This window comes from Bufo gargarizans, chromosome 3 (genome assembly GCF_014858855.1).
Source record: "Bufo gargarizans isolate SCDJY-AF-19 chromosome 3, ASM1485885v1, whole genome shotgun sequence".
Classification (NCBI taxonomy): domain Eukaryota; kingdom Metazoa; phylum Chordata; class Amphibia; order Anura; family Bufonidae; genus Bufo; species Bufo gargarizans.
Window position 1 is genome coordinate 169,426,788 of NC_058082.1, and position 21,172 is coordinate 169,447,959.

Below are 21,172 nucleotides of genomic sequence, written 5' to 3' on the forward strand. Positions count from 1 at the left end.
CGACTCACTCCAACTTTTTGGGACGGCTGCTCATTTATTCCTGGTATCACCAGTAACAAGAACATGAAGAATCCCTTCCAGCCTCCTAAACCCTTCCTCTCTGCTCTGAGTGATGGTTCTAGCATCCAATCATTAGACTGCAAGAGGCAGTCACTAAGAGCAGATTGGAGGAATTGGGAAACCTTCACTGCAGAGAGCGAGACTACACTTGAATGGACTGCCATCATGACTGTGAAGGTCACAGTGCGGTGGGTCTATCCGGAAAAAAAAAAAAAAAAAAATGCTTCAAAGTCTAAAAATGTACAACTACTGGGTAGAGGAGCTCTTAAAGTGTTTTTTTTTTTTTGTTTTTTTTTTAGATATTATATAATACAGAAATGTACCTAAAATTGTTGGAATGGTCACCAGAGGCACACCGATGTGCTAGGAACTGAATACTTCAAAAGGGAGGAGTCAGAAATAATAAACTAATGAAAATACGACAAAAACAAAATACAGAGTCTAGAATAACATTTACAAATTTACCACATACTCCAATTTTGGTGTTGGTTTGGTGAAAAATTCATTGTAAAGTTGATATTCATCTTGACATACATGGACCATGAATGCGCAACCACTCCGCACCTACGAGAAAAAGAATCTTGCATTTAATCATAATCCATGAAAAGTGTGTCATATGTAAGACACAGAAGCCAATCTCCCAACCAGGAGCAACAGCTAACTACCGTGTTATTTGGACTATAAGACGCACTTTTTTTTAGCAAGAAAAAAAATCTTGCTAAAAAGTCCCTGTGTCTTATAGTCTGCAGTCAGGGTGGACCAGCAGTCCAAGGCCTCCTACAATGATTCCTAATGGTCCTCAAAACGCTAATACAGCGCCGTGCTGGATGAGTGAGAGAAGTGTCTCTCTCCCTGCCTGTGTGCATGCAGCAGAGCTGTGTGTATGTATAATGTGTGTGCATGCAGCAGAGCTGTGTGTATGTATAATGTGTGTGCATGCAGCAGAGCTGTGTGTATGTATAATGTGTGTGCATGCAGCAGAGCTGTGTGTATGTATAATGTGTGTGCATGCAGCAGAGCTGTGTGTATGTATAATGTGTGTGCATGCAGCAGAGCTGTGTGTATGTATAATGTGTGTGCATGCAGCAGAGCTGTGTGTATGTATAATGTGTGTGCATGCAGCAGAGCTGTGTGTATGTATAATGTGTGTGCATGCAGCAGAGCTGTGTGTATGTATAATGTGTGTGCATGCAGCAGAGCTGTGTGTATGTATAATGTGTGTGCATGCAGCAGAGCTGTGTGTATGTATAATGTGTGTGCATGCAGCAGAGCTGTGTGTATGTATAATGTGTGTGCATGCAGCAGAGCTGTGTGTATGTATAATGTGTGTGCATGCAGCAGAGCTGTGTGTATGTATAATGTGTGTGCATGCAGCAGAGCTGTGTGTATGTATAATGTGTGTGCATGCAGCAGAGCTGTGTATTTGTATAATGTGTGTGCATGCAGCAGAGCTGTGTATTTGTATAATGTCATGATCATGGAGCTGGAATTTTTATTTTTTTGCAAATATATGGCTTGAAAATGGTCCCAGCAAGTGGATCGAAACATTGCACGCATGGGTGAATAAAAGGATCCCACTATTTTCACCTATTGGAAGTGCTGCGGTGTGTTTATTTTTATCGATTTATCACTTTGGTTAAGTGAGATACCGCTGGCACCCCTTGTTACTGATCATCCTACCAGGTGTGCTGCCCGGAACTTATATATATATTTATCTATATATATTCTAGCAGAACGAGCATGGCAGGACACTATAGAGCAAGGACAGGAGACAAGTACTTGGATAGGTACATTTAATGATGTGACCACATGCGCCCTCTGCGTCAGCAGAAGACACATTAAGCTTAACAGGAGCTGACCAAAACTATTAACCCTCTCTATGCTAGACCCCAAAGTTACTGACCTTGACCCCTTTCACTTCATTAAACCATCACGGGGTTTATTTTTTTTATTTTTTTAATTTGCTGCTGTCTAAACCCGGGTTGTGTTTTATAGTGAGGCGCATCTTCTAGTCCGAAAAATATGAGTACGGTAATTCATTTCATCTTAGTTCACAGTTCTAAAGAATATCCAGCTGTATAACAGCAAAAAAGGGGGCGAATGTATTGAGAATGAAGGGAAGAGGAAGCCCAGATGCGGTGTCCATTAGAGGACATGCTTACCAGTGCACAGTGATCCCTGTTGTTGTGGCTGGTGAGATCTGTAATTGTGGTGGTGATACTTGGACTAAGCAGGTTCTCCCGCTGTTCTAGATAGCACTGATGTATTTCACCCAGAAGTAGCTGATACCTTTCAAATAAGATTACAAAAAAGTCACCACAAGTGCAAAAGTCAAACCTGTTATTCTTGCAATGATAGCACAAAAGAAATACTTTGAATCTCCTGCACAACATCTAATGCGGCCGACGTCCACCATTTAGAGCAGTTCTTTCCTTTTCAGCTGTGCGCTAGACACATCAAGGCTGGTACCCGGCTGGTTACTATGAACAATACCAATGCTTTTTTTCTGTAACATTTCAAGGAAAGTAAACTGTGAGCCTCATATATAAGAACCTATAGGTTTCATTTGTACAGTCGGGTTAGTAACTAGAAGTTGTAACGTAGTTCCTATCAGTAAAGGCTCCACTAGCTTTCAGGGTAGGTTCACACAGAGTTTTATTTAGAGGAAGTACGAAGAAAATTTTCCTGCAGGTTTTTCAGCCAAAGCCATAAGTAGATCCAGCAGGAAGGAGATGTACAAGTCCTTACTTTATATTTCCTTTCAAATTCACTTCTGGCTTTTTCTGAAAAACCTGCATGAAAATCTGCTTTGAATCCTCCTCCAAAAAAGTCAGTGTGAACCTACCCTAATAAAAGGAAACCAATTTTAGCTGCAGCAGATAGAGTCATCGCCAGACAGTGCTCTCCATCTCTGCCCATGTGAAAATTATTGCCAGACAGAAGGACACAGCAGATATTGAAGGCCAGGCAGAGCAAAGCACTGGACACCAGTTATTAAAGGGGTTCTCCCATGACTACTGTAAAAAATGAAAATCAGACCTTATATAATACATGACAATCCCTTTCTAACAAAGCTAGAACCAGCCCTGTACCTCACATGGATCCACAGATCTCCCTACTCATTGCTCTGCTAGATTTATATCAAGCTGACAGCTCAAGGGGAGTGTCTTTTCTGCTGCAGCTCAGGGGGCGTGTCCATGCTCTACCTATCACAGCTCAGGAGGCAGTTGGAGGATGAACTTGAGCATGTGCGGTCAAAGAAATAAGAAAAAGAAAAAAACAGCAGGTGGCGATATACATATACATTTTATTGAATACCTCTGTGGCGATGCTAGATTTGTAATTACATGCAATAACAAAAGTATTTAGATTCAGGTGCTGGTTTAAAAACTGTAGAATATTTTTCATGGGACAACCCCTTTAGCCGCTTAGGGACGCATGACGTACCGGTGCGGCATGTTTCCCGAGTCCTTAAGGACCCATGACGTACCGGTATATCATGGGTTTAAACCGCGGGGGTTAATCGGAAAAGGATGCCCGCTGAAATCAGTCAGAACGCCGGGGGGGGGGGGGTCATGTGAAACCGCAGGTCAATTCAGACCTGCGGTTTGCGGCTTTACCATCGGGTCCCCATGCGGCTGTGGGGGGGACCCGATGGCATAGAAGGCAGCGCGATGTCTAAGGAAGGCATCACGCTGCCTTCCGGTGAAGAGCCTGTGAGATCCAGCCCCCTGGATCTCACAAGACCCAGAAGCTGTATGAGTAATACACACAGTATTACTCATACAGCTAATGCATTCCAATACAGAAGTATTGGAATGCATTGTAAAAGGAATATACCCCCCAAAGTGAGACAAAAAATAAAGTGAAAAAAAAGTTGCAAAAATAAAGTTTTCCCCCCCAAAAATTAAAAGTTTCAAGTAAAAATAAACAAAAACGTAAATACTGCCACCCTATCCCGTAGTTTCTAAAATGGGGCCACTTTTTTGGAGTTTCTACTCTAGGGGTGCATCAGAGGGGCTTCAAATGGGACATTTTTTTTATTTTTATTTTTTTAACACAAACAGTCCAGCAAAATCTGCCTTCCAAAAACCGTATGGAATTCCTTTCCTTTTGCACCCTGCCATGTGCCCATACAGCTGTTTACGACTACATATGGGGTGTTTCTGTAAACTACAGAATCAGGGCCATAAATATAGAGTTTTGTTTGGCTGTTAACCCTTGCTTTGTTACTGGGGAAAAGGATTAAAATGGAAAATCTGAAATTTTGAAATTGTATCTCTATTTTCAATTAATTCTTGTGGAACACCTAAAGGGTTTACGACGTTTGTAAAATCAGTTTTGAACACCTTGAGGGTGTAGTTTATATAGTGGGGTAACATTTTTGGGCGGTTTCTATTATGTAAGCCTCACAAAGTGACTTCAGACCTGAACTGGTCCCTAAAAATTGGGTTTTTGAAATTTCTGAAAAATTTCAAGATTTGCTTCTAAATTTCTAAGCCTTGTAACATCCCCAAAAAATAAAATATCATTCCCAAAATGATCCAAACATGAAGTAGACATATGGGGAATGTAAAGTAATAACTATTTTTGGAGGTATTACTATGTATTATCCCCTTAAGGATCGAGCTCATTTTCACCTTGAGGACCAGGCCATTTTTTGCAAATCTGACCAGTGTCACTTTAAGTGGTGATAACTTTAAAACGCTTTGACTTATCCAGGCCATTCTGAGACAGTTTTTTCGGCACATAATGTACTTTATGACAATGGTAAAATAAAGTTTAAAAAAAAATAAAAAATGCAATAAAAAAAAAATACCAAATTTACCAAAAATTTGTAGAAAATTGCAAATTTTCAAGTTTCAATTTCTCTACTTCTATAATGCATAGTAATACCTACAAAAATAGTTATTACTTTACATTCCCCATATGTCTACTTCATGTTTGGATCATTTTGGGAATGACATCTTATTTTGTGGGGATGTTACAAGGCTTAGAAGTTTAGAAGCAAATCTAGACATTTTTAAGAAATTTTCAAAAACCCACTTTTCAAGGACCAGTTCAGGTCTGAAGTCACCTTGTGAGGCTTACATAATAGAAACCACCCAAAAATGACCCCATTCTAGAAACTACACCCCTCAAGGTATTCAAAACTGATTTTACAAACTTTGTTAACCCTTTAGGTGTTTCACAAGAATTAATGGAAAATAGAGATACAATTTCAAAAGTTCACTTTTTTTGCAGATTTTCCATTTTAATAATTTTTTTCCAGTTACAAAAGCAAGGGTTAACAGCCAAACAAAACTCAATATTTATGGCCCTGATTCTGTAGTTTACAGAAACACCCCATATGTGGTCGTAAACCACTGTACGGGCACACGGTAGGACGCAGAAGGAAAGGAATGCCATACGGTTTTTGAAAGGCAGATTTTGCTAGACTGTTTTTTTGGACACCATGACCCATTTGAAGCCCTCCTGATGCACCCCTAGAGTAGAAACTCCAAAAAAGTGACCCCATTTTAGAAACTACGGGATAGCGTGGCAGTTTTGTTGGTACTATTTTAGGGTACATATAATTTTTGGTTGCTCTATATTACACTTTTTGTGAGGCAAAGTAACAAAAAAATAGCTGTTTTGGCACCATTTTTTTTTTTTTGTTATTTACAACATTCATCTGACAGGTTAGATCATGTGGTATTTTTATAGAGCAGGTTGTCACGGACGCGACAATACCAAATATGACTTTTTTTGTTTGTTTGTTTCAGTTTTACATAACAAAGAATTTGAAAAAAAATATATATATTCTTTAGTGTCTCCACATTCTGAAAGCCATAGTTTTATTTATTTTTTGGGCGACTGTCTTGTGTAGGGGCTAATTTTTTTCGGGATGAGATGACGGTTTGATTGGCACTATTTTGGGGTGCGTATGACTTTTTGATCGCTTGCTATTACACTTTTTGTGATCTAAGGTGACAAAAAATAGCTTTTTTTACACCGGTTTTTTTGTTTGTTTGTTTTTTACGGTATTCACCTGAGGGATTAGGTCATGTGATATTTTTATAGAGAAGGTTAATACGGACGCGGCATTACCCAATATATAAATATTTTTTTTTATTTATTTAAGTTTTACACAATGATTTCATTTTTGAAACAAAAAAATAATTATGTTTTAGTGTCTTCATAGTCTGAGCGCCATAGTTTTTTCAGTTTTTGTGCGATTGTCCTATGTAGGGGCTCATTTTTTGCGGGATGAGGTGACTGTTAGATTGGTACTATTTTTGGGGGCATATGCCTTTTTGATCGCTTGGCGTTTCACTTTTAGTGATGTAAGTTGACAAAAATGGATTTTTTATACACAGTTTTTATTTTTTATGGTGTCTATCGGATGGGGTGGATCATGTGATATATTTATAGAGCCGTTCGTTACGGACGTGGCGATGCCTAATATGTCCGGTTTTTCTTTTTCTTTTTTCTTCTATTAGAAAATCAGGGGAATGGGGAGTGTTTTTTTTTTTTTGTTTTTTTTTTTACTTGAAACTTTCTTTTTTTATTCAAAACACTTTTTTTAACTTATTATTTTTTAAACTATTTCTGTCCCACTCTTTTAGGGGTCTGATCCCCTCTGCAATGCATTACAACACATCTGTATTGTAATGCATTGCCTGTTAGTGTATGACTCAGTGTCATACACTAACAGGTTGCCTAGGAGACCCAGCCTGAGGCTGAATCTCCTCGGCTCCCGTAGAAGGCAAGGCATTGGGCAGCCTCTGCACGGCATCTGGCTGCCTTGTCACGCATCGGGTCCCAGCAGCGCGGGAACTCGATGCGATCACTCACCTGCCGCAAACAACTTCTATGTCGCGGTCACCGCAGACCGCGGCATAGAAGGGGTTAATCCGCCGGCATCGCTGTAAACAGCAATGCCGGCGGATACAGCAGGGGCCCGGCTACCAGGGACTGCCGGACCCCTGCAGTGATCGGGCGCACACCGCTCCGGGACCCGGTATGTATGTATGTTTTATTTTTTACACACATTTTGGGTAAATTTCATATTTTTTTATAAATAAAAATGATTTTTATTTTTTTTTACTTAATTTTACCAGTGTCATGAAGTACAATATGTGGCGGAAAAAAACAAACAAACAATCTCAGAACGGCCTGGATAAGTCAAAGCGTTTTAAAGTTATCAGCACTTAAAGTGACACTGGTCAGATTTGCAAAAAATGGCCAAGTCCTTAAGGTGAAATAGTACCGAGTCCTTAAGGGGTTAACACCAGGGAACACCTCCAAGGAGACAAGTTACCCATTTCATGCTGAGTGAACCACTGGCAGCAAGAAATCCTACCAGGCTCACTTATTACAGACACCTAGAAAACATAGGCCCCGATTTATCAAGACCGATATCGGCGGCACCAGTCTTGATAGGTTCTGCGCTGCAAAAGGAGGCATGGAACTTATGGTGATGTTATAAAATTACATGCCTCCTCTGACATTCCATCAGCCAGAATGAAATCTAGTAATTAATGATAATTGTGCCATGGGAGATGGCCGTGCCCATATCCCGCCCTTGCCACATACCCAAGGTCTTACAACTTTAAGGGTCCATTCACACGTCCATAGTGTATTGCGGATCCGCTATACACCCGGCCGGCACCCCCATAGAAATGCATAGTCTTGTCCGCAATTGCGGACAAGAATAGGACATGTTCTATTTTTCTCCCCGAGGTGCGGACCGGAAGATCGGGGGCGCAGTCCGGAAATACGGAGAGCACACCGTGTGCTCTCCGCATCCATTCCGTTCCCATAGAATGAATGGGTCCACACCAGTTCGCAAAATTGCAAAATGGATGAGGACCCATTTGCAGACGTGTGAATGGAGCCTTAAGGCTAAAAAGAGACATAAGGGAAAATTAAGAATTTTCCTCATAGTTTAAATTTCGGCTACAGGAAGAAGAGTTCAGGCAAAGGGAGAAGAGGCTGTAGTGTGGCTTCTCTTCACTGCATTGGTCACAAGTATCTCTCTGTGTATAGGGAGCGGCCTGTCTATTAAGCCAAGCCAACAACGTATGAGCCAAAAACGTCGCTTTTTGCCATCATATGGGTGAATAAAAACACACTGTTTTATTGAAGATTCATCTGGAGTGCAGTCGGATTTTTATTCTATATCAGTGGGTAAGCACCTGTTGCCATACTTGGACCTTGCACCCGCCTTTTTCCATTTACCTCGTTTTGGATGGTGCTGCCGGTGTTTTTTTTCTAATAATTTATATATATATATATATATATATATATATATATATATATATATATATATATATATATATATATATTTTATACACACACACACATATATATATATACACTACTACTTTATGTATGTAAGGGGATTTAGTTGAGAGGGCAGTGCAGACCCAGGGTCTGGTAGGGTTACAATCTTTCATAGCGCTCACCTGTACTACAATTTGTAATTGATTTTATTAATTCGTTGTATGTTCAATTTGATATTATGCAATAAAGTATGTACTGTATTTTATAGGTGTGGTCTTTCTAATGCGGTGAGGCATTTTACAAACCAGTCACGCGACCTGGTTTGTTGTCTTGCTGACATCACATCGACAAGTCACATGCTCCCCACGCCCACCTGCACTGCCCGTCGATGTGATGTCAGCATTGAGGTTCAGGGTCAGGTAGAAGCTGCCTCTGCGTATGTGCATGCCCCTCTCCTGTGCCACAGCCCTGCACCACCTTTCTCTCTCACCATTCATGTCCCTCACATCCTTGACGTGTCCGCAACGTGCATTAGTGCTCTGTCGATGCCGCTCGGCTGAACTATGCATCTCTCTCAGCTGTCTCTATGTCCACAGGACGCAGAGACAGCTGATCGTAATGGTGGGGCAGGGAGCAGTCCACTTCACCATTAACCTAAGCAGCCAGCGCTCCCCCGCAGCACGATATACTGTCACACATCATGCTGCTGCTGTGTAGGAGAAGATGCACACAGCCGATTCCCAGCCGGCACCGCTCCTTCTACACGGCCCAGTGTGACGGTACATCATGCTGCTGGGGAGAGCTGCCTGCTACTCCATTACAATCAGCTGTCTCTGCGTCCTGTGGACATAGACAGCTGAGAGAGATGCATCCGACAGAGCGCTAATACACAGTGGGGACAAGGCTAGCTCATCAACAGTTAAATATCAGGGAAACCCAAACTTTTACTTTCTTGTGTCTAAAAGGGTAAATCTATAATGCTCTTTAGTCAGCTATTTATTTTTTTATTCAAAATATGCATTTGAAGTAAAACTTTCCCATAAAAATAATACTCACTCTGGTAACCTCTCTGATCTCTGCTCCATTTGTTCAATAAGCGTCTAGGCAAACAAAGCAAGACAGTCAATAAGACATGGTGTAATATTACAGCATAAGGGCTAGCATTTCAAAGCATTTATCAGAGCAAGCTGACATTATTTGTAACAATCCAATTCATGTGAAGGAATGACTCTCAACATCCAAAGAGCCAGACTAGAGAGATGGAAAAACAAGCAACAAACACGATTTTATAAAGCAATAGATCATTATAGCTCCCATGAACACGTAATTCTACAAAATATAGAAAAATGTCATCACAAAAAATATCATCAGCTAAGGAATACTCACCCTGACCTTTGGAGCTGCTCCCCTAAACTTGACATAAAATAACGTGAACGCGTTGTCAGAATGTGGTGCTGTTGATGGATCCTGACGGGGGAAAAAAAATAAACATTTATCACATCTAAAGAAGACTGTACGTTTCCAGGCAGTGGAGGACTTCAACATGACCTTAGGGGCATAAGAGCAGATTTAATAATCCTGTCTAAAACACAAAAGGCCACGCAAGTCTAAGGAGGTGTCACATGTGTCCAGTGGCTCAGGCTGGATGATAAATTTGAGACATGGTAGACACTTTTTTTGCAACATAATTTATGTTGAAAATATTTAAAAAACGCCCCTGAACCGTGAGTGGGTCGGCAAGGCACAATGGATTACTCCTTTTGGTTTATAGGATTCTTAAATCTCTAAAATTAAATGAACAACTTTGCATAAAAGTGCACCAAACTATGCTGCAACTTATGCCAGAATTCCAGCGCAGCTGCAGTAGTAAATGTGAGGGTTAATAAAGGACTTTGACATATCACTGAGAAACGTCAGATAATGTAAAAATATGAATTCCTCTAATTTTTTTAAATGTAGTGGCCATATGCAATACAGTACCACTCCTCAACTTAGACCTGGAATAATCCTCTGCCACTAGTTGTCCTTAAAACTCAAAGGGGGAGATTTATCAAGCTGGTGTAAAGTAGAACTGGCTTAGGCTACTTTCACACTGGAGTTTTGGTTTCCGTTTGTGAGATCCGCTCAGGGCTCTTACACGCGGTCCAAAACGGATCAGTTTTGCTCTAATGGATTCTGAATGGAAAAGGATCCACTCACAATGCATCAGTTTGGCTCCGTTCCGTCTCCATTCCGCTTTGGAGGCAGACACCAAAACGCTGCCTGCAGTGCCCAAGACAGCCTCCTGATCATCAAAACACCTCCCAAAGCCCGGCAAACGGTTCCGCCCCCTCCCCACGTCATAATCTACCTTATAGATATGCCCCGTCCTTCTTCCTGTCTGCGGCCAGAAAACTCGCGCAGGCACAGTATCACCTGCGGCACGCGATCATCAACCTCCTGAAGGCAACAGCCTCAAAAGTCTCACTGGGCATGCGCCGAGCCCAGTGATGTGACCTGAGCGCTGATGCCCTCAGGACGTTGATGATCGCGCAGGCCGCAGGCGGTACTGCGCCTGCGCGAGTTTTCTGGCCGCAGACAAGGACGGGGCATAGCTATAAGGTAGATTATGACGTGGGGAGGGGGTGGAAGCGTTTGCCGGGCTGTGGGAGGTGTTTTGATGATCAGGAGGCGTTCTTGGGCACTGCAGGGGGGCGTCACTGGGCACCGGAGAGTGAAAAAAACAGGTCATCAATATCTGATTGGCAGGGGTGCCGATCATTCTCAGCTGTTTGAAGAGGAGGCAGCTTTTCATGTGAGCACTACTTCCTTTTCATTAAACTGCCAGTGGTCTCGGCAGTGCAGTGTAATTACAAGTATTCTCTCCAGTCACTTGAATGTAGCGAGTACTTGTAACTACACTGCGTCACTGCAGCAAGAGAGACGACGTGCAGTGTAATGAAGAGTAAACAGCGCTCCTCTTCAAACAGCTGATCAGCGAAGTTGCTAGGTGTCAGACTTCCACCGAGCAGATATTAATGACTTATTCTAAGGATAGGCCATCAATATATAATGTCTGCACAACCCATTTAAAAAGGAACCTGTCACTATCAAGCCACTAAACCACTAGTATGATGATAAACAGGTATGGTTTTGCTTTCTAAACTTGCCCATGTCACAACTGTCTATTTCAGCATTAGGTGTTACCAGAGAAGAGTCCAGCGGCTTCGGGAGCACACGCACTGCGCAGGTGAAGCCGAGGACAACACGAGAGCACACGCACTGCGCAGGTGAAGCCGAGGACAACACGAGAGCACACGCACTGCGCAGGTGAAGCCGAGGACAACACGAGAGCACACGCACTGCGCAGGTGAAGCCGAGGACAACACGAGAGCACACGCACTGCGCAGGTGAAGCCGAGGACAACACGAGAGCACACGCACTGCGCAGGTGAAGCCGAGGACAACACGAGAGCACACGCACTGCGCAGGTGAAGCCGAGGACAACACGAGAGCACACGCAATGCGCAGGTGAAGCCGAGGACAACACGAGAGCACACGCAATGCGCAGGTGAAGCCGAGGACAATACGAGAGCACACGCAATGCGCAGGTGAAGCCGAGGACAATACGAGAGCACACTAACTGCGCAGGTAAAGCCGAGGACAATACACCTCTCCTTACTGCGCATTGGCCGGAAGCAACTGAAGGTCTTTCAATACCAGTGGTGACATGCTTATGTTTGGAACGATAACCCCCAGCTTTATAAAACATGATGGGCGTTTAGAGCCATAAACCTAATGTCAGGGTCCCTTTAACAAGGAAGCAAAATAGGTTTCATATCTGATATATGCCTTGAAATGTTTCCACGGATTGAACTGTAAAGATGCACACAGCTGCTACTAAAGTCTTTATATTAGCAGGTATTTAAAAAATAAAATAAAATAAAATAAAATAAAATCAATCATAGTAAAACCAATGTGAAACACAGAACCAGCCAGAAGAGAGCCTGCCCTCATGAGCTTACAATCTGCATCGAACCTATAACCAATGCAAATCACCGCTCACCTGACGTACCCGTTTCATGAGTTGATTTGTGAGGTTCTGTAGTGTGTTCACCGTGTACGTCTTCATAAGGTGCATAGCTTTAGAAAGACACTGCTTAACCTTCGCCATGTAAACCGGATAATCTTTATAGTTCGGCTGTATGAAAAAAAAAAAAAAATCTTAGTGAATAAACCCATAATACATTAAAGGAGTTATCAAGGAAATGATAATGATGACCTATCCTCAGGATAGGACATTATTATCACATCGGCAGGGTCGGAGTCCCAGCAGCTCACCAGGCATAGCGTCATATATTGTATAGTGGCTGTGTTTGGTATTGCAGCTCAGCCCCATTCACTTCTATGGGGCTGAGCAGCAACTAGGCCATGTGACCGATGTACGGTGACATCACATGGCCTAGTAAGAGGCTGCAGTGCTCAGCTGATCGGCGGGGGTCGCTGTGTCGCCGATCTGATATTGATGACCTGTCCTGAGGACAGGTCATCAGTATCATTTCCAGGATAATCCCTTTAATGTATCCCTTCATCGTATATGATAAAACATACAGATCATGAAGAAGTACGGCAAGTCCACTAAAGACATAATGGTGGAAAACTTTGACCAGAGTCCCACATCCAGGAAAGAAGAACACTGCGCGCTGTAAGCATCATGAAAATAAAGGTGACCACCTAGAACTCTTCAGCTCTGTATGAATGTACCTACCCAAGAAGTGCTGTTCTCTTTTTGTATACTAATACTCTATCTATAATGCATAATATAGAATAATATACCCAAGAATTGCTCAATGACTGAGTGCCAACACCTGCCTGCTCCATTTACCTCATCGCTGCAGAAATCTTTTACAGTGATACACTATTGCTTCCCCATATTGCCACTGTAGTCGGACAGTCAGAGGCATACACTGCCATAATTACCGCTGGCAGCCGCTAACAAGGTCAAGAAGAACAAGGGATACCGGGGCTGAATCAGTTAATCAGCCCTGTACTCATATCTTATAGCAGGGGTGCACAACCTGCGGCCCCCAGAGCATTGCTTGGCAGCAACATAGCTGATCGTCCGGAGCTGCACAATTGCAGGGTTACAGCTCCTGCTCCATAGCAGGACGGCTCCCCGGCTGTCAGAGACACCATGAGACCCGAGGAGAAGGCAGAAGCAGTGTATCAGCGCTTCTGCCTTCTCCTCACACAGGTGAGCGGCGCACTGTGCAGTGTAGACCGGGCGATCACATGTCCCCAAAGTTCTTTTATGGACCTTTTGGGGACAAATTAAGTGGCAAATATATATAATAAAAAGTTAAAAAAATAAAAATTGAAAACAAAAAAATTAAAAAGGAAAAAGTTCTGCAAAAATACATAAAATAAATAAAAAAATACAAGTAAAAGAAAGCTATAAAAAGGAAAACGTGAAACATAAAATTGTTCATTGTCATATTATGTGGCAAAAATATATTTTAAAAATAAATAATAAAGTAATGATAAAAAATTAAAATAGTGCGATGTGACAATGGGGCCCCAGACCAAAAAAGGTTGTGCACCCCTGTCTTATAGGATCCAAACTGGCTTCTTTATAAAAAAAAAAAAAAAAAATTTAGTTTATGAAAGTGGGCAGATAAACCTTTGACATATCCCAATTAACCCCTTCCTTTCTCATATTTTCCTCATATTACTTCACACCCAGCAGACGACTACTGATCATCAGTTACCGTACTTGGGTTGTATTTACTTTGTCTCTGATGCCATCTACTGGTCATTAAAAAAGGTGCAATCTTTGATGGATAAGTCACTGGGGGTCATTTATTTTAGCGTTTTGCGCCTGTTTTAGGCCTCTTTCACACTTGCGTTGTTAGGATCTGGCGTGCACTTCCATTGCCGGAAGTGCCCGCTGGATCCGTAACACCGCAAGTGAACTGAAAGCATTTGAAGACTGATCAGTCTTCAAAATGCGTTGAGTGTTACTATGGCAGCCAGGACGCTATTAAAGTCCTGGTTGCCATAGTAGTAGTAGTGGGGAGTGGGGGAGCAGTATACTTACCGCCCGTGTGGCTCCCGGGGCGCTCCAGAATGACGTCAGAGCGCCCCATGCGCATGGATCATGTGATCCATGCGATCACGTCATCCATGCGCTTGGGGCGCCCTGATGTCACTCTGGAGCGCCCCAGGAACCGCACGGACGGTAAGTATGCTGCTCCCCCGCTCCCCACTACACTTTACCATAGCAAACAGGACTTTAGCGTCCCGGCAGCCATGGTAACCATTCAGAAAAAGCTAAACGTCGGATCCGGCAATGCGCCGAAACGACGTTTAGCTTAAGGCTGGATCAATGCCTTTCAATGGGCATTAATTCCGGATCCGGCCTTACGGCAAGTGTTCAGGATTTTTGGCCGGAGCAAAAAGCGCAGCATGCTGCTGTATTTTCTCCGGCCAAAAAACGTTCCGGTCTTGAACTGAAGACATCCTGATGCATCCTGAACGGATTTCTCTCCATTCAGAATGCATTGGGATAATCCCCGACAACGGAACTCTATGCGGGAAGAAAAGAAATACGCAAGTGTGAAAGAGCCCTAAGTCAAATGTTTTCCTATTTTAGACAATTTCTTGTAGGTGCACTTACTAATGAAAGTGTGCCTGTTTTGGAAGCATTTGCGCCTTGTTTGACAATTTTCTATTGTAGTCCAATTCTGGTGGCTTTTTTTTTTGCGCCTTTGTTACAAATCAATTAGGCGCTAAAACATTAAATGTTTTACTCCACTTCAGGAGTGGCGTAGTTCTGTTTGTCTGTTTTGTGTTGGGCCGTGCAACAATTTTGTTAAAATAGTCACATCAGTGGGTAGATGCAAGCCGTTTCACAAATATATCTACATGGCTGCAACTTTAGACCTAATATGCGACTTTTTTTTTTAGCCGCTGCAGTTTGTTGCCAATTCATGATCCAACCAATTCATCACCTGCTGTGTGACTCTTTATAAATACTATGCAAAATAGTGACAGGCTAAAACCACTATCTAATCGCATTGTAAAAAACAGACAAGCATGATAAATGACCCCCACTGTCTGATCTGATGTAGACCTAGCACAGGCGCTGCGACCATCAGCTGCACCAAAACCACAAAAAAGGAGATTTTTGTATAACTTACCAGTTAAATCTCTTTCTCGCTCTTCCTTGGGGGGACACAGACCTTGGGTATAGCTCAGCTCCCTAGGAGGCGTGACACTAAGTAAAACTGTTAAGCCCCTCCTCCATCAGCTATACCCTCAGCCTGGAGATAGAGGCTACCAGTTGCGTGTCCAAGTAGTGAAAGGATAACAACCAATAATGGAAACAACAGCCAGCAACCCAACGGGGCGCCAGACCATAACCCTATAACCAAAACACAGAAGGGTGGGTGCTGTGTCCCCCAAGGAAGAGCGAGAAAGAGATTTAACTGGTAAGTTATACACAAATCTCCTTTTCTCGCCCATTTTCCTTGGGGGACACAGACCTTGGGACGTTCAAGAGCAGTCCAAGAAGGGAGGGACCACAACCCAAGGCGGAACACCACCGGAGCATCAGGAAACCGCAGCCTGCAAAACCAGGCGGCCCAAAGCAGCATCCGCTGATGCATGCGTATGCACCCTATAGAACCTTGTGAAAGTGTGCAGAGAGGACCAAGTGGCTGCTTTGCACAACTGCTCAGCCGAGGCCCGATGCCTATGCGCCCAGGAAGCCCCGACTGCTCTGGTGGAATGAGCAGTGACGCCGAAAGGCGGAGCCCTGCCCTTGGCTCGATAAGCCTCAGACACCGCCAGTTTAATGAAACGGGCAATGGCCACCTTGGAGACCGCCAAACCCTTCCGCGAACCCTCCGGAACCACAAACAGGGAATCCGTGCGCCGAAAGGATCCGGTGACCTCCAAGTAAATCCTCAACGCCCTGACCACATCCAGACGGTGCAGTTCCCGTTCCCTGGGGTGGGCAGGAGAGGGACAGAGCGACGGAAGGACGATGGCCTCATTGATGTGAAAGGCGGAGACCACCTTTGGCAGGAAAGTCGGGACAGGCCGAAGCACAACCTTATCCTGGTGGAAGACCGGGAAAGGATCGGAGCAAGAAAGAGCCGCTAACTCCGACACCTGTCGGAGAGACGTGATGGCCACAAGAAAGATGACCTTGCAGGACAGAAGGCGAAGGGAGACCTCCCGCAAAGGCTCGAAGGGGGCAGATTGGAGCGCCGAGAGCACCACATTCAGGTCCCAGGAAGGAACCGGAGGGCGGTACGGCGGAACAGTGAGCCACCCCTTGCAAAAAGGTCTTAATCGGCCCTAGAGGGGCCAGGGGACGCTGGAGAAGAATAGACAGCGCCGAAATCTGTCCCTTCAGAGAACTGAGGCCCAGCCCCAGGTCCAGACCCGACTGGAGGAAGGACAGGATCGTGGGAAGAGAAAACCGGAGAGGTGGGATGCTCCGGGACTCACAGAACCCCAGATAGGACCTCCAAACCAGATAGTAGATTCTAGAGGATACGGGCTTACGAGCACGGATTATGGTGCGGACTACGTCAAACGTAGCGAGCCTAAATGCTCGTGGAAGATCGGACCCTGAGAGAGAAGGTCTTCCCTGGAGGGCAGTGGCCACGGTGCGTCTGCCAACAGCAACATTAGGTCGGCGTGCCAGGACCGGCGGGGCCAATCCGGGGCGATTAGAATCGCGGGAACGCCCTCTGCCGCGATCCTCCGAAGAACCCGTGGCAGGAGGGGAAAAGGAGGAAAGACGTACAGAAGGGAGAATTCGCGCCACGGAAGGACGAGCGCGTCGGCGCCGTATGCCTTCGGGTCCCGTGCCCTGGCCAGGTATAGGGGAACCTTGTGGTTGAATTTGGAGGCCATGAGGTCCACGTCGGGCCGACCCCAGCGAAGACAAAGGGCCTCGAACACCTCTGGATGCAGAGACCATTCTCCCGGGTCGATGGTGGACCGGCTGAGGAAACCCGCCGCCCAGTTGTCCACCCCCGGGATGTAAATCGCAGACAAGGCTGGCACGTGCGTCTCCGCCCAGAGGAGAATGAGGGACACCTCTTGCATCGCCGCAGCGCTGCGGGTGCCTCCCTGATGGTTTATGTACACCACAGCCGTGGCATTGTCCGACTGGATCCGAACAGGGTGGCCCCTCAGTAGATGGGTCCAGTGTCTGAGGGACAAAAGAACCGCCCTCAGTTCCAGAATGTTGATTGGAAGTCTGGACTCCGATAGAGACCAAACGCCCTGGACGGATCGGGGAGGGAAAACCCCCCCCCCCCCACCCCCGTAAGCTGGCATCGGTGGTAATCACCAGCCAGTGCAGTGGAAGGAAGGACCTCCCCCTTAGAGGGATATGCAACCACCAGCTGAGGGAAGCCCGAGCCAGGGGAGGCAGAAGAAAGGTCCTGTCCAGACTCCTCGGTGATTTGTCCCAGGCAGACAGAATCGCCCTCTGAAAGGTGCGGGATCGGAATTGTGCGAACGGCACCGCTTCGAAACAGGCAACCATCTTTCCCAGCAACCACATGCTGGATCTGAGGGAAGGACGGTGATGACGGAGGAGACTGCGAACCGATCCGCGAAGGGCCAGACGCTTGTCCGACGGAAGGCGGACCTCCGCCAGTTCCGTATCCAGGAGCATCCCCAGGAAGATCAGTCGTCTGGAGGGGGTAAGGGAAGACTTGGGGTGGTTGATAATCCAACCAAACCGCGTCAGGGTCTCCAGAGTGAGATCCACACTGCCGGATGCCTGAGAAAAGGAGGGTGCCTTGACCAAGATGTCGTCCAAGTACGGAAGAAGAAAAACACTTCTTGAACGTAGAAGGGCCAAGACAGGGGCCAGGACCTTGGTGAACACCCAAGGAGCCGTCGCCAGACCAAAGGGAAGGGCGACGAATTGGAAGTGATCGTCCCCCACCGCGAAGCGCAGGAAGCGGTGATGACATGGAGCAACCGGAACGTGGAGGTATGCATCCTGAACGTCGATTGAGGCCATGAAATCCCCCTTTTCCAGGGAGGCCACTGCGGACCGGAGAGACTCCATCCGGAATCTCTGCAGACGGAGAAAACGGTTCAGGCGCTTTAGGTCCAAGATCGGCCGCACCGAGCCTTCCTTCTTGGGGACCACAAAGAGGTTCGAATAGAACCCCCTGAACCTTTCCGTCGGAGGCACAGGGGCGACGACACCCTTGTCCATTAGCGAGCGAATGGCCGCGAAGAAGGCGGCCGCTCGTACGGGATCCCACGGAGGACGGGACCGGAAGAAACGGTCTGGCGGAATGGACGCAAATTCGATCTTGTACCCGCAAGATACAATCTCGAGCGCCCATGCGTCTGAGATGTGGGCCCGCCATAGGTTCCTGAACAGGAGAAGGCGGCCCCCCACCCGGGTGGGTGGGGGCGCACCTTCAGGCAGAGGGCTGCTGGCCTGTGGGAGCCCGTGCAGGCTGGGCCTTGCGCCAGGTAGGTGCGCCCGAAAAAACTGCTTCTTGCGTCTGTCCTGGGCTGGGCCAGAGGAAGAAGAACCGGCCGCGGGTCTAGACCCGGTGGGCTTACGAAAGGACCGAAACCGGGACGAACCAGCGCGACCACGGGGGGCGCCCTTTGGCCTGGACTGGGGGAGGCGAGTACTCTTCCCACCCGTGGCCTCTGATATAAGTTCGTCCAGACGGGTCCCGAACAAACGGGAACCCGTGAATGGTAGGCCGGCCAAAGAGCGTTTGGAAGCGGCGTCCGCCGCCCAAACCTTCAGCCAGAGTTCCCTCCTGACAGAAACTGCCAGGGCCGAGGAACGGGCAATGAGGGCACCCGCATCAAGGGAGGCCTCACAGATAAATTTTCCGGCCTGAATAATTAGCTGGGCTAAGGAACGGAGGTCCTGAACAGGGACGTCCGACCCTAACTCCTGCTCCAGTTGCAAACCCTATTCAGAGACCGCTTTACCAACCCAGGCGGAGGCAAAGACCGGTCTAAGGGCCGAACCAGAGGCAGTGAATATGGCCTTGGAGAGGGATTCCGTACGACGGTCCTCAGCAGACTGGAGGGAAGATCCGTCCTGTACAGGAATAGCAGTGCTCTTGGACAGGCGAGCCACGGGAGGATCAACCTTGGGCGGGGATGTCCACGTGGTCACAGAATCCGCTGGAAAGGGATAGCAAATGTCCAGCTTTTTAGGTGTAATAAAGCGGACGTTAGGCCGAGTCCAAGCCTTGGATACCACAGAAGAAAAATCAGCATGTATGGGAAAAACCTTGGAGGCCGGTCTGGGCCGGAGAAAGGACACGCCGGCCTGCTCAGAGCTGGGGGGGGTCATCGTGTATCTGAAAGGTATCGCGGATGCTAGCGATAAGATGCCCCACCGCGGATGACAATTTTGACGGAAGCTCTGAGTCCATGTCCACGTCCGAATCCGCCAGTTCTCCCTCAGAAGGTGTATCCCTTTGAGAGGATAGACTTGACTGAGCTCGCACGCATGGCGGAGAGAGCGAAACATCAGGAGAAGATGTGCGCTCAACCCTTGAACGTTTCTGAGTATGCCGGGCCCTGGAAGATTCACTGGGAGGCAGGGAATCAGTGGGGGCGGCAGAAACGGAATTCCCAGCGGGTGCGACAGGGATTGCGGTAGCCTGCGGGAGAGGCGGTCTATCCACGAGACGGCCCACTACGTGTGTAAGGCTTTCCACTGCCTGAGACAGAGACCTAGCCCAGTCAGGGGGTTCAGAGACAACGGGGGGCGCAGCGGGAAGCAGGCCCTGCACCGGGGCCTGACATGCAAGGCAATGCGGCTCAGATTGCCCACGCGGAAAAAGTTCCTTGCAGGCGGTACAGGCATGGTACCAGGGTTTGGGGGCACCCGTGGGATCTGACATGCTGAAATGTGGTCGTACCCTTATACAGAGACCACAAGGGGTTGCAGCAGCTATGACCAGGAGGGTTAGGAGAGGGTTAACTGTCCTACCAGTGCCTCTGAAGAACGTCAGGAGTAAGAAGGTCCGGATCAGCAGCCGCAGAAGGCAGCAACAGCAGAGAGCCAGCGTGCGTCCACAGAAAACCGAGCAATGCACCAGGAGTCAGAGTCTCCCACGTGTCCCAGCTTCCAGTCAGGAGTGAGGAAGCGCGGCAAAAAACCTCAGCAGAGGTGCGGGAACAAGCTCCGCCCCCTCCACGCTTGAATGTCTCCTGTGAAGGAGAACGTAACTCCGCCCCCAAATGGCGTGCGCGAAAAAACACGCCCCCTGCTGCCGAAGACTCTCAGGCTATGCAGGAAGCGGTGAAGAAAACATGCCGTAGAATAAAGGCCCGCAGGCCCCAAGAGCGCGGCGATATGTGCAGGTGGGTGACCCTTCCGTCACCATGTCCCTCGCCCCGCCGAGCCCGATCCGCCGATGTCGGGCCTAAGCCCCGCCCCCCCGATCACGGAACGGAGCGGGCGGCGACAGGAAGGGAGAAAGGAGGAGAGCAAGCCGGGCCCTGTAGACAGCGTGGGGGGAACGGCGTGGGGATGCGGAGGATACATGGGGAGAGTCTGGCAGAGCGCTCAATGAGCGACCACGGGTGCCCCCCGAACCCAGAGGGATAGATGCAAATAGGGACAGGGTATGGGCTGGAAAAGCCATCTTACCTGTCTTCACCCTCAGTTCCTTCCAGCAGGGTCGCCCCCTTCAGCCACTGGCACCGCAGTGGCAGGAAGCTGGAAGAGGGGCTTGGCGTGCGGGCGACCCCCTAGCTGGCGGGATGTAGGGGAGCCAGTGCTGCCCAGATCCTCCTATTGCTTCTGTGGGGGAGGCAGCAGTGCAGATAAGTTGGCA

General features: G+C 46.9%; 1 protein-coding gene across 2 annotated transcripts in view; it reads right to left on the bottom strand.

The window, feature by feature from the left end:
- The window catches only part of COG3 (component of oligomeric golgi complex 3), an 87,057-nt gene that overhangs the window by 44,992 nt on the left and 20,893 nt on the right, over positions 1-21,172 (bottom strand). Inside the window, exons 7-11 of one of the 2 annotated variants that reach the window (XM_044284069.1) lie at positions 12,382-12,507; positions 9,715-9,795; positions 9,385-9,428; positions 2,223-2,349; positions 533-624 (exon numbers count right to left, since the gene is read on the bottom strand). In XM_044284069.1, the coding sequence (XP_044140004.1) occupies positions 533-624; positions 2,223-2,349; positions 9,385-9,428; positions 9,715-9,795; positions 12,382-12,507 (470 nt within the window). Of the gene's footprint in view, positions 1-532; positions 625-2,222; positions 2,350-9,384; positions 9,429-9,714; positions 9,796-12,372; positions 12,508-21,172 lie in introns of both variants that reach the window. The other variant, XM_044284068.1, reaches the window with a different exon arrangement.